This window comes from Lepeophtheirus salmonis, chromosome 4, assembly GCF_016086655.4.
Source record: "Lepeophtheirus salmonis chromosome 4, UVic_Lsal_1.4, whole genome shotgun sequence".
In the NCBI taxonomy this organism is placed as follows: domain Eukaryota; kingdom Metazoa; phylum Arthropoda; class Copepoda; order Siphonostomatoida; family Caligidae; genus Lepeophtheirus; species Lepeophtheirus salmonis.
Window position 1 is genome coordinate 34,839,696 of NC_052134.2, and position 15,082 is coordinate 34,854,777.

Here is a 15,082-nt window from a genome sequence, read left to right on the forward strand (position 1 = left end):
TTTAAGCATAATGAGTTAAACAAGTCTGTTCTTCCATGATTTTATTATAATGATGACAATATTTTGTGAAACAGTGAGAGTTAGATGCAACAGTCCCAATATTATGCGATCCACACAGCAATTCAATATTCTACCAAAATGCATTGTAGTGGTCGAGGATAATGTATCCTCACTTCTTTCCCATCCTCTTTCCTCTTTCTGCTCTTTTTCTTCTTCTAGCTTCCAGTCTCTTTAGACAGCCCAAATAACATTATATTATAATCATATATTACATAGCAGAGAAGTTTTCTGCTCCGAGAGTCTTAGCTAACAGTGAAAGTCCTCTTTATATAAAAAGTATGTTTTTTATAGACATACAATTTTGTAATACTCAGTAACGTATTATAGATGTGGATCAACACAGCATAGCGTTTCAAATGTTTCTTATAATTATTTACAAAGTGTTATTTGTTATAGTCGTATTCACAGAACATGCTAGAGGTAATGTGGGGACTCCATCCATACTTCATACTTTCAAATATCTGTTAGCGCTTCCAAATTTTGTAGCAATTGTTTTTTCCTCCTCATCAAAGGAAGGAGCCATATAAAAGGATTAAAAACTCCAGCCTGATCCTTTAATTTGTAATTTTGCTCTATCGATTTCATTTTAATTTATTCACCTAAAGATATATGAAATGTTTGCCTTTCTCGTTTCAAAAACTGGATAAAAACTTAAAACAAAATATATATATTGATAAAAAAAAAATGTTTTAAATGTAAAACAATGTGTCATATGTTTTACTCCAATTTTAAATCATATCTGTTGACTCTTAATGTAATTAATACATGAAAGACACTTGACAATACTATGTAATCTTTTTCAGGAGGGAATCCTCATGCCAAACGACTCTATGATGACTTACTTAGTAACTACAATCGACTCATTCGTCCAGTTTCCAACAATACGGAGAAGCTCACAGTTAGACTTGGACTAAAACTCTCTCAGCTCATCGATGTTGATTTAAAAAATCAAGTCATGACAACCAACGTCTGGGTTGAGCAAAAGTGGCTCGATTATAAATTAAATTGGAAGCCGGAAGAGTATGGAGGTGTTGAGATGCTTTACGTACCTTCACAACATATTTGGCTCCCAGATATAGTCTTATTCAATAAGTAATTACATTGAATAAAATTGAGAAAGACCTTTACTTTAAAAAAGTTCATATTTGTAGTGCGGATGGGAAATACGAAGTAACACTCATGACAAAAGCCCGTTTGAAATACACTGGTGAAGTAGTGTGGAAGCCTCCAGCAATTTATAAGTCGTCTTGCAAAATCAATGTGGAATGGTTTCCATTCGACGAACAGAGCTGTGACATGAAATTTGGAAGCTGGACCTATGATGGGTTTCAGGTAATTACAAATTGGAACTTAATTTGTGCTCATTGGTGAGTATTGTATTACATTATAGGTGGATTTAAAACATGTGGATCAAGAAAAAGGCTCTAATGTTGTGAAAGTGGGAATTGATTTGAAAGAGTTTTACTATTCCGTAGAATGGGATATCCTGGAAGTTCCAGCAACAAGGAATGAAGAATATTACACTAACGATCGAGGAGAGGAAGATGATTATCAAGGAAAGCTTTTGACAGGTAGTTTGACTTAAGTATATAAATTCTGGAACAGTGATTCCCAACCTCCTCAAAACTTCGGAGGCCTATAGCATTTTCTAATATCTTGGGAAATATTGAATATACTTAACAAAATGTTTAATTTATTATTTATGTAATCTCTCTTTGAGCCCTTGACCATGCATTAAGGAGTGGGGAACACAAGTGCTCCAAAAAGCCCTGGCTAGAACCACTTCTCTAGATTAAAAACGTTGGATGAATGATGGTCAATTCTTTTTTCAGATATCACGTTTATGATGACTCTTCGACGGAAAACGCTTTTTTATACTGTCAATTTAATTATTCCTTGTGTGGGGATTTCTTTCTTGACGGTTTTGGTATTCTATTTGCCCTCTGACTCCGGTGAAAAGGTATAATAATATAATGTGGGTCAACCTTGGAGTGGTCCTTACAGAACTTCTTTTAGAAAAGGTCTCCAACTACTTCTTTTGATCAAAATAAAACATTTGAACACGATCAAAAAATATTTAGAGGGAGCAGATGGACTCCTAACATTTCCACATATACACATTTTTGGACAAAATTGGCATATTTCCCACCAAGAAATCCGCCCCTATAACTTGCTATGCCTTCTTCATTTAGGGTTGTTAATCCGGGTCAGTGATTTCAACTTATTCTTGACTAAGTAGCTTATAGGAGCCTTCTTTTTTTTTTCTGAGAAAGCTAATTTTGCCTGAATAATTGGATATTAGAAAAAAGTATTCGAACGGGTAAAATGTTGAATGTGCAAAACGTAGAACGAATGAAATGTATAACATATCATTTTTAAGGGAATCTTTCGAAACAAAAAAAAAAAAAATCTAGAACTAAGAATATACAATAACAAAAAGATCTGAAGTTATTTGCTCCTGTATGCTTCTCTTTTATCCGATTTCCAAATAGATGATATTGAAATTTTCTTTATCAATTAAATTTGCACACCCATCACGCTTAAGTATTATTTCACCTTTTTGAGCCTTAATAATTTCCATAATAGTTTGAAGTAACAATACAATAAATATGAAAACGATGATTATAACTGCAACTAAATTTATTAAAAAAACTAAAAATGATTTTAAAATTTAGTAAAAATATATAAACGAATAAGAGAATTTTTGTAAACGTAAACATCCATTGCAAGTTTATGATAACCTCAGATCTCTTTTTTATTGTTTTTTCTTTGATAAATAACTTTTTTTTGTTTCGAAATGTCCTCATAAAAAATTTCCATATGACGTCATGTCCGACCAGCAAAAATTTGGGTATAGGATTTTTTAAATATTTAAAATAAAATGGCATTTCTTCGTAACCCCCTTAGACGATACACTGAGAAGCCTGGAAGATGGTTGTTAAAATATCTATTTCATTATAATCGATATTATATCATTGCGTATTTTGGAGATTTAGAAAGAAATATTTTGCCAGTTTTGTCCAAAATTAAGTAAATATGTCTTAAATATTTATTGATTGAGCTTCAGTTAGTATTACCTAATTGTATTTACTATAAATCAAAATGATTTTTTTATTTTTAGATCATAGAATGTTTTTTTCAAATTTTCTACCTCTAATATGAGATGAATTTTTTTGGAAATTAAAATATGGGACTTTCTTTTCTCTCAAAGAGAGTAAAAACCATATCTTAATAATTTGATTCATTTTTAATCGAATTACACTTTTTTTTAGAAAATAACATTTTATTTTTTTAATAACCTTTTTTTGGAGCCCATTTGCTAAACTTTGTAAATATTTAATTGAATGACTTTTTTTTAGAAAATAATATTTTTTTAATTCAATGCATAACTAATCCAAAAAGATCCCAGTTTTAAAGGCCATGCTTGAGAGTAACTCAATACTTTTGTAGAAAAAAGATTGTTAAGGGCCACTCTAGTCTAAATAGAGCAAAAGTGTGACAAAATAATTACATTTTAGCTCACATTAATATGTTATATATATTTCCAGGTTACACTCTGTATTTCTATTCTTCTTTCATTGACTGTATTCTTCCTCCTTTTGGCGGAAATCATTCCTCCGACATCTTTGGCAGTTCCACTTCTAGGAAAATATCTTCTATTTACAATGATACTAGTAACTCTCTCAATCTGTGTTACAGTCGGAGTACTAAATATACATTTTAGGTAGTAAATACCCTCGAAGTACCTATATCAACATCGTTATTTATATAATAATCAATTAATAATGATAATTCAATTAATGTTCTTACTAGATCTCCAGCAACTCATAGAATGTCTCCGTGGATGAGGAAAATATTTATTCACATTATGCCTCGAATGCTTCTAATGACAAGGCCACATTATATTCCAAGATATTCAGCAGAGCCGCCTCTTAAAAGCAGATCAAATGATGATCTTATGTACAATCAGGATCAGTAAGTACATGAATCTATGGATTAACCTCCCAAAGGATTTATATTCATGATTTTTCCTTCCTTTTAGGGATTCCAAGAAATTAAATGGCCATTGTGGGCCAACTACCAATGAAGGTAAATCCGTTTTTAAGATTTTAATGTGAATATATCATCAACTATTAATAGATCAATGTAAAAAGAATGGTAAAGATGAACAAGACTCAACAAAGCCTAACAAAAAGAAATCTATAAGCAATGTCGCATGTGCTCTTCGCGGAGTTGAATTTATCGCTCAACATATTAAAAATGCCGACAAAGATAACGAAGTATGTTGCATTATTTTTAGGGTTCCAGGAGTATTTAACGAAAAAATAATAAATCTTACATTTGATTGAGTCTTGAAGCATTACAAAGCATATATGATGCACACTCATATAACAAAAAAATCTCGAGAGGGCATTAAGTAGGAATGAATGATAATAATAAAATAATAAGTATAAAATTTTCGTTGAAATTTCCTTTTGACAAAATTTCCATGCACTGATTTTAAGACAAATGTGGACATTCAACACAAACTACAGTGATTTTTCATCGTCACAATTAAATAATTAAAAATTGATAGATATTATATGAAAGGGTCGAAATTAGGTCTTTTAAATCAAATAAAGGCTCTTAACTATGCTTTACCTAATGAGCCTATAATTGACCGAAAAATGTGCATGAAATGTCAAAATGCTTATAATGATAAATTGTACATATTTTCTCCTTTACTTGATTTTTGTTCAAGATTCTTTCATATTAACTCACCACATATACTCATACTAATCCAAAGTAATTTAGGTAATTGAGGATTGGAAATTCATAGCCATGGTAATGGATCGACTCTTCTTATGGCTTTTTACAATTGCATGTATTATGGGAACGGGAGGGATCATTCTCCGAGCACCTTCACTCTATGATATGAGAGATCCAATAGATGCAAAGCTTTCCGAGATTCCGAAATTTTAAGAAAATTTCTGTATCATCCCACCCATTTGCATGTCCTTTCAATCAATCAGCTATGAAGCCAAAAATAGAATACATAATATATTTGGCTCTAATTATGATGTTTTTTAATTAAAAATATAGTTATATAATATATAAATGTACCATGATAATGGTTTTTTTAAAGGTGGTAATTTGATTTGAATGATAAATAACTAATTAATTATATTAATAAATAAACTATGTAAATAATATGTTATTGTTTCAACATGAAGAGAGACTGCTGCTTTTTGGTATTTAGGGACTTCAAGAGATATAATATCGACGTACTTAATTGTCTTCTCTTCATAAAGAAACAAATGAACCTTAAGACTACACTGAATGTATCTATTTCTGTTTGAAATCATGTTCTTTTGGTAGCTGAAGACTTTTGCGTAGAATGACCATGTTCTTTTTCCAGCTCTTAATCCCTTCTTTTGTAAACAAATGATGGTGGATCCTGGATTTATAGAGTTGCCAAGTTAAGAGAATTAAAATCGAGTCCACAGCAATAATAGTCAGGAAACATTGAAGGAGTTGGATTTGAAAATCTGTAAAGTCGTTGAACCATTCAGACTGGTCCACTTTATTCAGGAACTGAGCATCCAGCCAAATGTAGGAACTTATGATATACCCGCGTAGAAACTCGAAAAAATGGCAAATATACTCCGCTGCATCCTAGTATGAGTACAATAATTAGGGAGGAACTAAGTGGAACTCGGAAAACAAGCATACCCTATACATCTCTGAAAGATTAACATTCCATAGCATTTCATTCAACTCTGACATCATGCTGGAAAGAACATGGAAATAAGTTGGAGGATGATCCTCGAGGTCCATTTGATTAATAATTAGTTAGTAACTATTAGTAATATTAATACTGATATGGGCTATACAAAGAAAGATAGATATGACGTAATCATCACGTGGTTGATTACTTCAAGGTTACCACACTCACGCCAAGTACAAAATAATTTTCTCATGTTATTAATTTCAAAAAATATTATAATTTTATTAAGAAAAAGTTTCAACCATCAACAATTATCATTTCATTGACTCCTTTTTACAATTAATCTAATTTACTATGTTGTCACAATTCAATCAAAAATTTCAATTTTTTTAATATTGGTTTTCCTTTTTTATTCACATGAAGAAAACACAAATTAGTACTTAGATATTGAAAAAATTTGATTGAAACAAGTGCTGAGTAGGTTATTATTACTGCATGACGAATTTTGAAACCATGCTAGTTAGATGGAAAATTGATTAGCTCTCTCTCATTTGAAAAAAACTGTCTTGATAGACAGTCTATCTATGTTTTTATTATAAATTGTGTTAAATTCAAAATGAAATGATAATTCAACTTTCTTTAAAATAAGTAATTATTTTTTTTAAATTGGTAAGATTCAATTTACTGTATTTACTTTTTTAAAATTAATAATAATTTAATTGAACATAATTTTATCCTCCAACGTACATATAGCCAGGTTAGACTGTTTTTTATTTATAGTGCTCCTTGATAAAAATTGTATAAATATTTTTGATATATTTATAAAAAATAATAATTAGTCGTACAATTGAAATATTGGATGAGTGTGCGTATAACAAGAACACTATTTCTGTTTGTTTTTATTATTAGTCTCTTATTATGTACTTATGTGACATTCAATAGTCCTAAATTCATGTGTGTTTTTATTATATGTTAAGATTTGAAATAAATATACACTCTGGTATACATATATTTGGCTGAATTGGACCAAAATTACCTTCTTTTTTTTGTTGAAAATTGATACTTTAAAAATCCCCCCCCCCTTTATTTTCCCAATATTTTTTTTTCATTGAGAACCAATCATTATTCACTTATAACCACAAAAATGCCTTGCTTTTGGGGAAGGAATCTACAGCCCCTCCAGCTAACACCCTGCGGACCCCCCTGCATAAGTGATAACTTGATTCTAATAATATCACCCTACTTCGTAAAAATGAATGAAATTTCGCAGGCGTTTAGGTTTACTCCCATTTTATGCAACTCAAAACTTATTAGAGTTGTATAAAATATGAGTACTCACTTTGAACTACGAGCGTGTGTAACTAAACCTCAAACTCATAATAAAATGGAAAAGAGGAGTACATATTATTTATAACTTATAAATCTGTTCATTTTTAGCCTAAGTGTTAGCAACACGAACAATGTTTGTTTTTTTAATTTATCAAGCTGCTATCATTATTGATTGCACATGTGGATGTGCTCATGATAAACGTTGAGTAATACTGATGATTTCTTGGGGAGTTAACTTCTATATTAGTAAAACAAAGTTTCTCTGCTCATTTTAGAATAAATCGTGGCAATGCCGAGTACTATCGCTAGTAACATAATACTTTTCGTAAAGATAGCAAAATTAATCATATTCGATAACATTTCGCGAGAACTTATTATGAGACATACAATAGGATTTATGTCAATATCAAGCCTAATTTAACTGTAGTTATTATTGCTATGAGTCATTATAGAAAAGTTCACCAACTATATAATTAAATTGCTGTAATAATAATACAATTATGACGAAAGAGATAATTAAGGGGGGGGGAGATGTGTAATAATAATTGAATCAATGTTGTTACCGAAGACTTGTCATACAAAAAAGGCAACAAACTCCCAAAAATAAACCCACATAAAAATCTTAAACAACTTCATAGAATAATATCCCAGCCCTCAGCTTCACTATTATAAATATTATGTTAAAAAAAGAAGGGGCAATAAGTCATGACTTGCCAAATGGTTAATATTACTTGCTTATTTATTGAATTGCTCGCAACTCTGACAACATTGTGGTAATTTACGTATTAATTATTAATACATTTCGGAGACAAAGGAAATTAAAATTTAAAAGTAAAACTTAACTATAATAATTAATCAATTAATAGTACATAAATACAGCCGTGTACTAGAGTTCGGGAACAGCTGTCGCTACGAATGGGTGTGACAACCCTCTACCACAGCCTGAGTATGTTTATTTATTACATATCAAGTACACATATGCATCAAATAATCAATCTCGAGGGTTAGAGGGGCCTAACCCTCCCGTAAACTCTTCCCATACTCATTTGAGGGTATTTCAGTAAGAAAGTTTGACTTTTAAAATATTTAGTTTATCCAAATATAGTCTTTCCTAAAGAAATTAATATAAAAAAAATTATCAATATTAACCCTCTCCGACCCTTCCAAAGAAAAATCCTAGCGACTGCCCTGGGGGCCCCACATTCTTTTTTTTAATATGTAAAATTGTAGCTGAAGTCTAAAGGAAAAGAGTCTCCTATTATATACTCAAATCTAATTAATAAAACATTTTCCAATGATGTTATTGTATAAATCTATATATATATATATATGAGAGAGATTGTGTATGTGTGTGATTGTAGATGTTCTTTATACGTTCACACACCGTTGAATCTAAGGGCTGAAATTTTGCATGTGTCCCTCTTTTGAGCTCGGACGTGCTGAACGGGGTGTCGATTTTTTTTTAGGGGGTCATATAGGGGGCTTATGCTATGGCCAAAACACAAAAATCGTTTTTTGCAGCACATGGAGACTAAATAGGGGTTGGAGTTATTTATCAAAAAGGGATTGGCGTTTTAAACAACAACTATATTCATAACAACGTTTTCTAAATTAATTCAAAATCAAAAAAGTTATGGGGAAAAAAAGAAATCGATGGAAATTGCAATTTCGTTTATTTCAGGTGTAAAAAAAAGAGCTTCCAATGGAATATGGGATTAGTAAATGGAGAAAAGTTTTTAGAAGTTTGTCTGCAGATTGGTTTGCATATAAATTTTCCAAATAAAAATTGATGTTTAACTGAAATATCTCGTCATTTTCTGAAATTTTTTTCAATTTTTTCTCTCTTCCCCCCCCCCCATTTTTTCATCAAACGTCAATTTTCAATATTTTTAAAAGAAATGCCACAAAACGATACATTTTGGAGATAAAATTTGAGATTTCTAATTGTCAAATGAAATATTTTCAATTTCCGGAACATTTTCTTACATAATTTTTGCAATATTTGCAAAAATGAAACAGTTATCGAGGGTTATTTTTTCAATAACATTATTCTTCATAACTTTTATGTTTTTGCAAGTATGAAAAAAATATTGGTAGGTTTGTGTTTCTTTTACAATTCCAATAAATGCTATTAAGTATTTTTTTTGCAAAATTAGTACAAAAAAGTTTTTTGCAATTTACTTCGCGAATTTCGACTTGGAAATTTTTTGAAGTAAATGGAAAATGGACTTCTCATCTAGACAATTTTTTAGATGCATATTTGTTCGTATGTTTCTGAAGTTTATAAGACATTATTTTTTTTAATATTCATAATACTGATACTAAGGTTATAAGAGGCAATAATAAGAGTTTTTTTTTTTTTCGGGGGCTCCCCGAAAAAGTTGGAAGTTGCTATGATGAGACGTCGTAAATTACCTTACCAGTTCTGAAGAATCCAAGAGAAATAGAATTAGAGTTATCAGGATCTTTATCGACCACAACGAAACATTCATATTATAATTATTAGTATATAGAAGTATTTTCAGAATATTTTCTCAATTAATTTCCCTCTCCGTCCTTAGCCCGGGCAACGCCGGGTAATCCTTAGCTAGTGAATACATAAAGTAAACTAGAATGGGCTCTCGGTAGAGCAAAAGATAATATACAATCTACCACCAAAGTTTTACCAAAATACGTTTGTAACTTTTTCCGTGATCATCCTTACAAACTAACGAAGGCGATAACATAACATCCATCCAACTTCGTTGGCGGAGGTAATAACATTATGGCTGATAAGAGCCTATTTTAACAAATTTCAATGGTTTCTTTTTTAGATATCTGAAAATATTTTTTCCTTATGAAGGACTTCCTTCTAAATTACATTGTATCTTAAAGTCCAGGCTTTTGAGTATTCTTACCCATAAAAATAATTATTTCATCATAACATAAATATCTCAAAACCTACAGACACATGAATGATATAAACCGGAATATGTACTCAATTACTGTTAACTTTTATAATACCCTCAACTGAAGATAAATGTGTATGCATAAAATAAACTTGTGGAAGTGGGAATCGCTCGAGACGTACCATAATGATCGAAGATTCTTATTACGATGAAAGAATATATGTTTAGACTTGGTGACCAACCGTTTTCTTTTTATATCCCATCCAGCAACTTATATGTATATATATTTACATGAATTAAAAATGGACTTAAATAGAAAATAAAGTATAAATTAAATAAATACAAAATATTGTTTAAACACGTTGATCGTGGTGCATCTTTTTATAAAACATTCTTAGCTAGCAGATTTGTTTATCTGACTTTAACTTCGAAGTTAGTTTGATCTCTTAGGGGTTTCAAATTAATTTGAACCCTATATTACATTTCAAAAAAAGTTAAACATAATTTAAATTTACATGAGCCTTTAAAAACAGTTATCAACAACCACGTGTACCAATTATGGTACACATCGCAATCAACGTGCAAGCAAAAATATATATAATTAGTAGTTTATGACAATTAACGGTAATAATTGAGTAAATACCAAATAGTCAAATCAGATATTATTAATAGCTTTATATGTTCCTGATATCTATAAACAGTTTATTAATAATAATAACATTTTGGTCTGTTCCGAGACTTTTTGTTACAGCTCAAGTTTTTACTTTTAAACATCAAATAATTATTAATTTTGAAGGGAAATGGGGAAATCAAATTAAAAAATAAAATATGTTACTGCATAATATATATAATTAATTATAGTAATAAATTTATTCAATCGTACGAAAAAGATAACAAAAAAAAAAAAAAAAAAAGGTCAACCGGACCTATTCACGTCCCTTTCATTGCCAAAGGGGTTAACCAAGCAATCAACAATGTGATTGATGACAATATATATGTATATATATATATATATAAAAGCAAGAATTTTAATAAAAAAACAATATGTATAAAAAAATTATTGAAATATAAGTAAAAAATTTGTAGCAAAGAAAAATAAATATACGTAGATTTATAAAAAAAACCCTAGGCAATGAAAGGTATATTATTAATATTTCAATTTTTTGACAGATATATTGTGTTTTGTTTATATGAAGTGTTGATAAGTATATAAATTCAAGAATACAGAACTTTTTTTATAATTTTTAATATCAATTAATTATGATTTTCCTTTCTTATTAATAATAAAATTATGTAAATTTTGTAACGCCAATAAATTAAACTTATAATATAATATCTTTTAAAAAACTGTTAAAAGGATAGCGTTTACTATATGAAGAAAAAAAAATACAAACACGAATTAAACGAACGATTTTACAAATTATTTTTTTGCTTTTTTTAGTAATTAGTAACTTTTTTTCTATCTTATTTAGAAGATTGATTATTTTTTAAACCCTTTTTTTGTGAATATTAATAATTAATTAATTGTAGTTATTGATAGTATATGTAAAATAATGATATTAAATTATAAGGGTGTTAAATCGGTAATATATATATATAAATATAAAATAATAATAATTGAAACAAAAAAAGTTCTTTTTAATGACCTCGACCGACGAGATGAATCGGGGTGGCTGCGACTCACACAGGGGGAACCATATAATATGTAAACCTTCAATTTGTGCACTAAAATATACTGTAACGTATGTATAATTCAAAGCCATAATAAGTATGTAATCATCAGAATCCTCCTCTCTGTTAAGTTTTTTGAAGTTTTAAATTGTGTAATATATCGATATATTTTTTTTTACTCCACAGGACTTTTTTGTTTGTTGAATTTATCACATTGTGTTGTTATGTGTGTGTATGCATGTGGGTTTTGAAAATGGATAATGTGATAAAATGGAAAGCAAGAAAAGCTATGTAGGCTCAACAATGGTCTCTCATAGGATTTGACATTTTTTTTGTCTTCTGCGCACGGGTTGAGGTCTTAGAACCGAACGTACAGCTTCATCAAAAACCTGGAAGAAAGAAAAATTTGAAAAAATTAATTAAATAATGGTACAGTAATTATAATTACGCAAAGAAGGACATTATTTAAAAATCCGGATATTTGTTTCCGTTTTTCTCAAAAATTAGTCGGGGTTAATATGGTATTTATCAACAACGAATTATTGCCAATTTTTATAAACAAATTATTGGAAATTAATCCTTTGGAGGTGCTGCAAATTGCACTCTAATTTGCAAAAAATCATATATACAATTTTGAAGAATTATAAAATTGATAAAAAAGACCATACTATCGGTACAAATTAATTTTCATAAATCAAAATAAAGTCTTACTATAAATAAAATTCTTAGGTATCTCAACTCATTCCTAAATTTTAATACAAAATTGGAATGTTGAGTTGCTTGTATATATGATAAATTTGTCGTCTATAAAATAAAACTATCTAATCGAATTAGTTACAGTTTAACTAATTGTGCCCCGAATATTCAAGTTTTTTTAAATTATAAAAACCCTTTTTCCAATATCTTTTTCATGAAAGAAATTTCTATGACGACCTTGTAAGACACCAATATACCCTATTATTGCTAGGTTTGCCTAAATTGCTGTTTCTTACGCCTAAGCAGCAACAGGCCAAATAACAGAGATTTGTAATGTTGAATCCTACATTCCCCGTATTATATGATGAATTTCTTACATACAAATTAAAAAAAGTGAAGTTGAAAATTTTCCAGCTTATGTGTAAACATAGTGAGTAATGGGATATATAGATTGACTGACTACCAAAAAATAAATCTCTTATCATTTATCAAGTATCAACATTACTAACTATTATTGAAATACGATGATTAAGTCAATTTGCAATATTCATTTTATGCAAAAAAAAGAAAAAAAAGAAGCAAAACAATGAATGAATAATGATACCTGTTTTAATCCTCTTTGAGTCAATGCAGAACACTCCAGATATTTGACAGCACGGATTTTATTACAGAGTTTTTGTCCTTGCTCTCTCTTAATAGGAGCTTGACCAGCATCTGCAAGAGCTTGTAACGTTTCTTTATCCTCCCTTAAATCAATTTTTGTTCCTTGAGAAAAATATATAAAAAAATGAAATATTAAATTAGGTAAAAGAGAAAAGATATATGTATGATTTGTACACTATCATAGATTTTTAGAAATTTTTTTATCAAGATAATTCATATGAAAGTGGAGGATGACGCAACCACGTTATTAATAAGTCAAAAAAATTGATTATGAAAAAACACAACACTCATGGAACAGAGAAGTTTAATACTATATTATGTACAACTTTCATTGATGAATAAAAGTTCTTTACATATATATATAAATTAAATATAAACCATAGTTACAACAACTGACGTTTGGAGAAGTGAAGAGCATATGGTCAAGTGTTTTTTTTTTTTTTTTTTTTTTTTTTTAAATACAGAAACGAATCCTCATATTTCGGCTATACCAATAAAAACAATAAAAAATCTAGTTTGTATAGTGATTGTTGATAAACAAAGAAATACGAAACGTAATTAAGTATAGCGATTTTTGGACCCGTGAAGGATATCCACAAAAGCATGTCTAATGTTAGCCTACAGTTTGGATTGTTTGAAATAATAATGTGAAAAAAACAGTGAATGGGAGTGGGTGTTTTATGAAATGATTAAAGAAATAATTTGATAAAGATTTGAATAGAGTGAATTTTGTAGTCTCTTACCAACTAAGAGAATGGGAGCATCCGCACAGTGATGCTTGATCTCTGGACACCATTTGGAAGTCACGTTTTCGAAGGAGGAAGGAGAGACGACGGAGAAAGTGATGAGAAAGACATCTGTTTGTGGATAGGAGAGAGGGCGGAGTCGATCGTAGTCCTCTTGGCCCGCTGTGTCCCAGAGTCCCAGACTCACGGGCACTCCATCACAGACCATTGGTGCGGAGTAATTGTCAAAGACGGTGGGCACGTACTCCCCGGGGAAACTATCCGTGGTGTAGGAGATGAGCATACACGTCTTCCCCACTGTTCCATCCCCTACCACTACACATTTGATGGGTCGGCCCGAGGACATGCTCAGGGATCAACTTCAAGGCCTTATTCTCTCAAGAGTCAGATCCCCTCCTTTCAACGGATGGATGGAGGAATTAATTAATGATCCAATCCAATAAAACAATGAAATCTCAATCTGTAAGTGAATCACTGCCTTGCGAAGTAAGTAGTAAGTTGTAAGTAGTGTTGAGTGTATATATTCTAACTCTATTCTATGAAATTGTAGTAGTAATCGACGAGTCTGGGGCTCCTCCTACTAAAATATTACAGTCAGAGCTCACTTCTCTTTCTGTTTCTAGCTTCTAATAACTAATATTCTACTCCTCCACACTACAGCTTGCTGCTCACTGCTCACTGCTGTTTTTAAAACACAGCCTCTCTCTCTCTCTACTTCTCTGTCCATCTATCTTCCTCTCCCCGACTCCCTCCTCCTATTTTATAATGTGTACACCAGGAGATATATATTCACTCACGCAATCCCCACTTCCTTCCCTTCTTCTATGGAGCTAATAATAATATGATGTACATAATAGTAGTCCTACACTTAATAATAAATATTACACTCACATTAATAAAAAAATTATAATAGTAGAAGTAGTGATGCAGCTACATCCCACACAAACTTGACTTTTCTATCTATATAGAAGAGAAGTAAGCATAAATTTAACAGTAGAAAAAGGACTTTTATATTATATATATCATTATTATAAGCACATCTTTTTTACTTCGTAAATTCGAATTTAAAAAGTTATGATTCTAAGATATAACAAATAATTTAGTGAATACTTTATATTAAGCCCCTTATTTTCTCATTAAATACATTGCCTTTTGCGCAATTTAGCTTCTAATGTGAACATAAATTCATTTTCAATTCCTATTTCTAGCTATATTTTCATAATATCAATGATACATAACTGTGATTATCGGAGCTAATAACTTGTAAATAGAAAAAATGTCTTATAGAAGATTATTTGAAAAGTAGGGATATTTATGTCATA

General features: G+C 30.2%; 2 protein-coding genes and 1 long non-coding RNA gene across 3 annotated transcripts; 1 reads left to right on the forward strand and 2 right to left on the reverse strand.

The window, feature by feature from the left end:
- The first annotated feature begins 246 nt into the window (after positions 1-246).
- Positions 247-5,184, forward strand: nAChRbeta2 (nicotinic acetylcholine receptor beta2). Its single transcript, XM_040709951.2, has 10 exons — positions 247-480; positions 864-1,152; positions 1,212-1,392; positions 1,451-1,631; positions 1,893-2,020; positions 3,609-3,784; positions 3,874-4,035; positions 4,103-4,149; positions 4,201-4,340; positions 4,855-5,184. The coding sequence occupies exons 1-10, from the start codon at positions 417-419 to the stop codon at positions 5,020-5,022; spliced, it is 1,536 nt and encodes a 511-aa protein (XP_040565885.1). The 5' UTR covers positions 247-416; the 3' UTR covers positions 5,023-5,184.
- Positions 5,088-5,954, reverse strand: LOC121115805 (uncharacterized). Its single transcript, XR_011779793.1, has 2 exons — positions 5,773-5,954; positions 5,088-5,715 (listed from the first exon to the last, which is right to left on the reverse strand). It is a non-coding gene; the product is annotated as an uncharacterized lncRNA (long non-coding RNA).
- Positions 5,955-10,631: 4,677 nt separating this feature from the next.
- Positions 10,632-14,433, reverse strand: Mtl (Rac family small GTPase Mtl). Its single transcript, XM_040709954.2, has 3 exons — positions 13,758-14,433; positions 12,956-13,116; positions 10,632-12,044 (listed from the first exon to the last, which is right to left on the reverse strand). The coding sequence occupies exons 1-3, from the start codon at positions 14,104-14,106 to the stop codon at positions 11,967-11,969; spliced, it is 588 nt and encodes a 195-aa protein (XP_040565888.1). The 5' UTR covers positions 14,107-14,433; the 3' UTR covers positions 10,632-11,966.
- Positions 14,434-15,082: the final 649 nt, after the last annotated feature.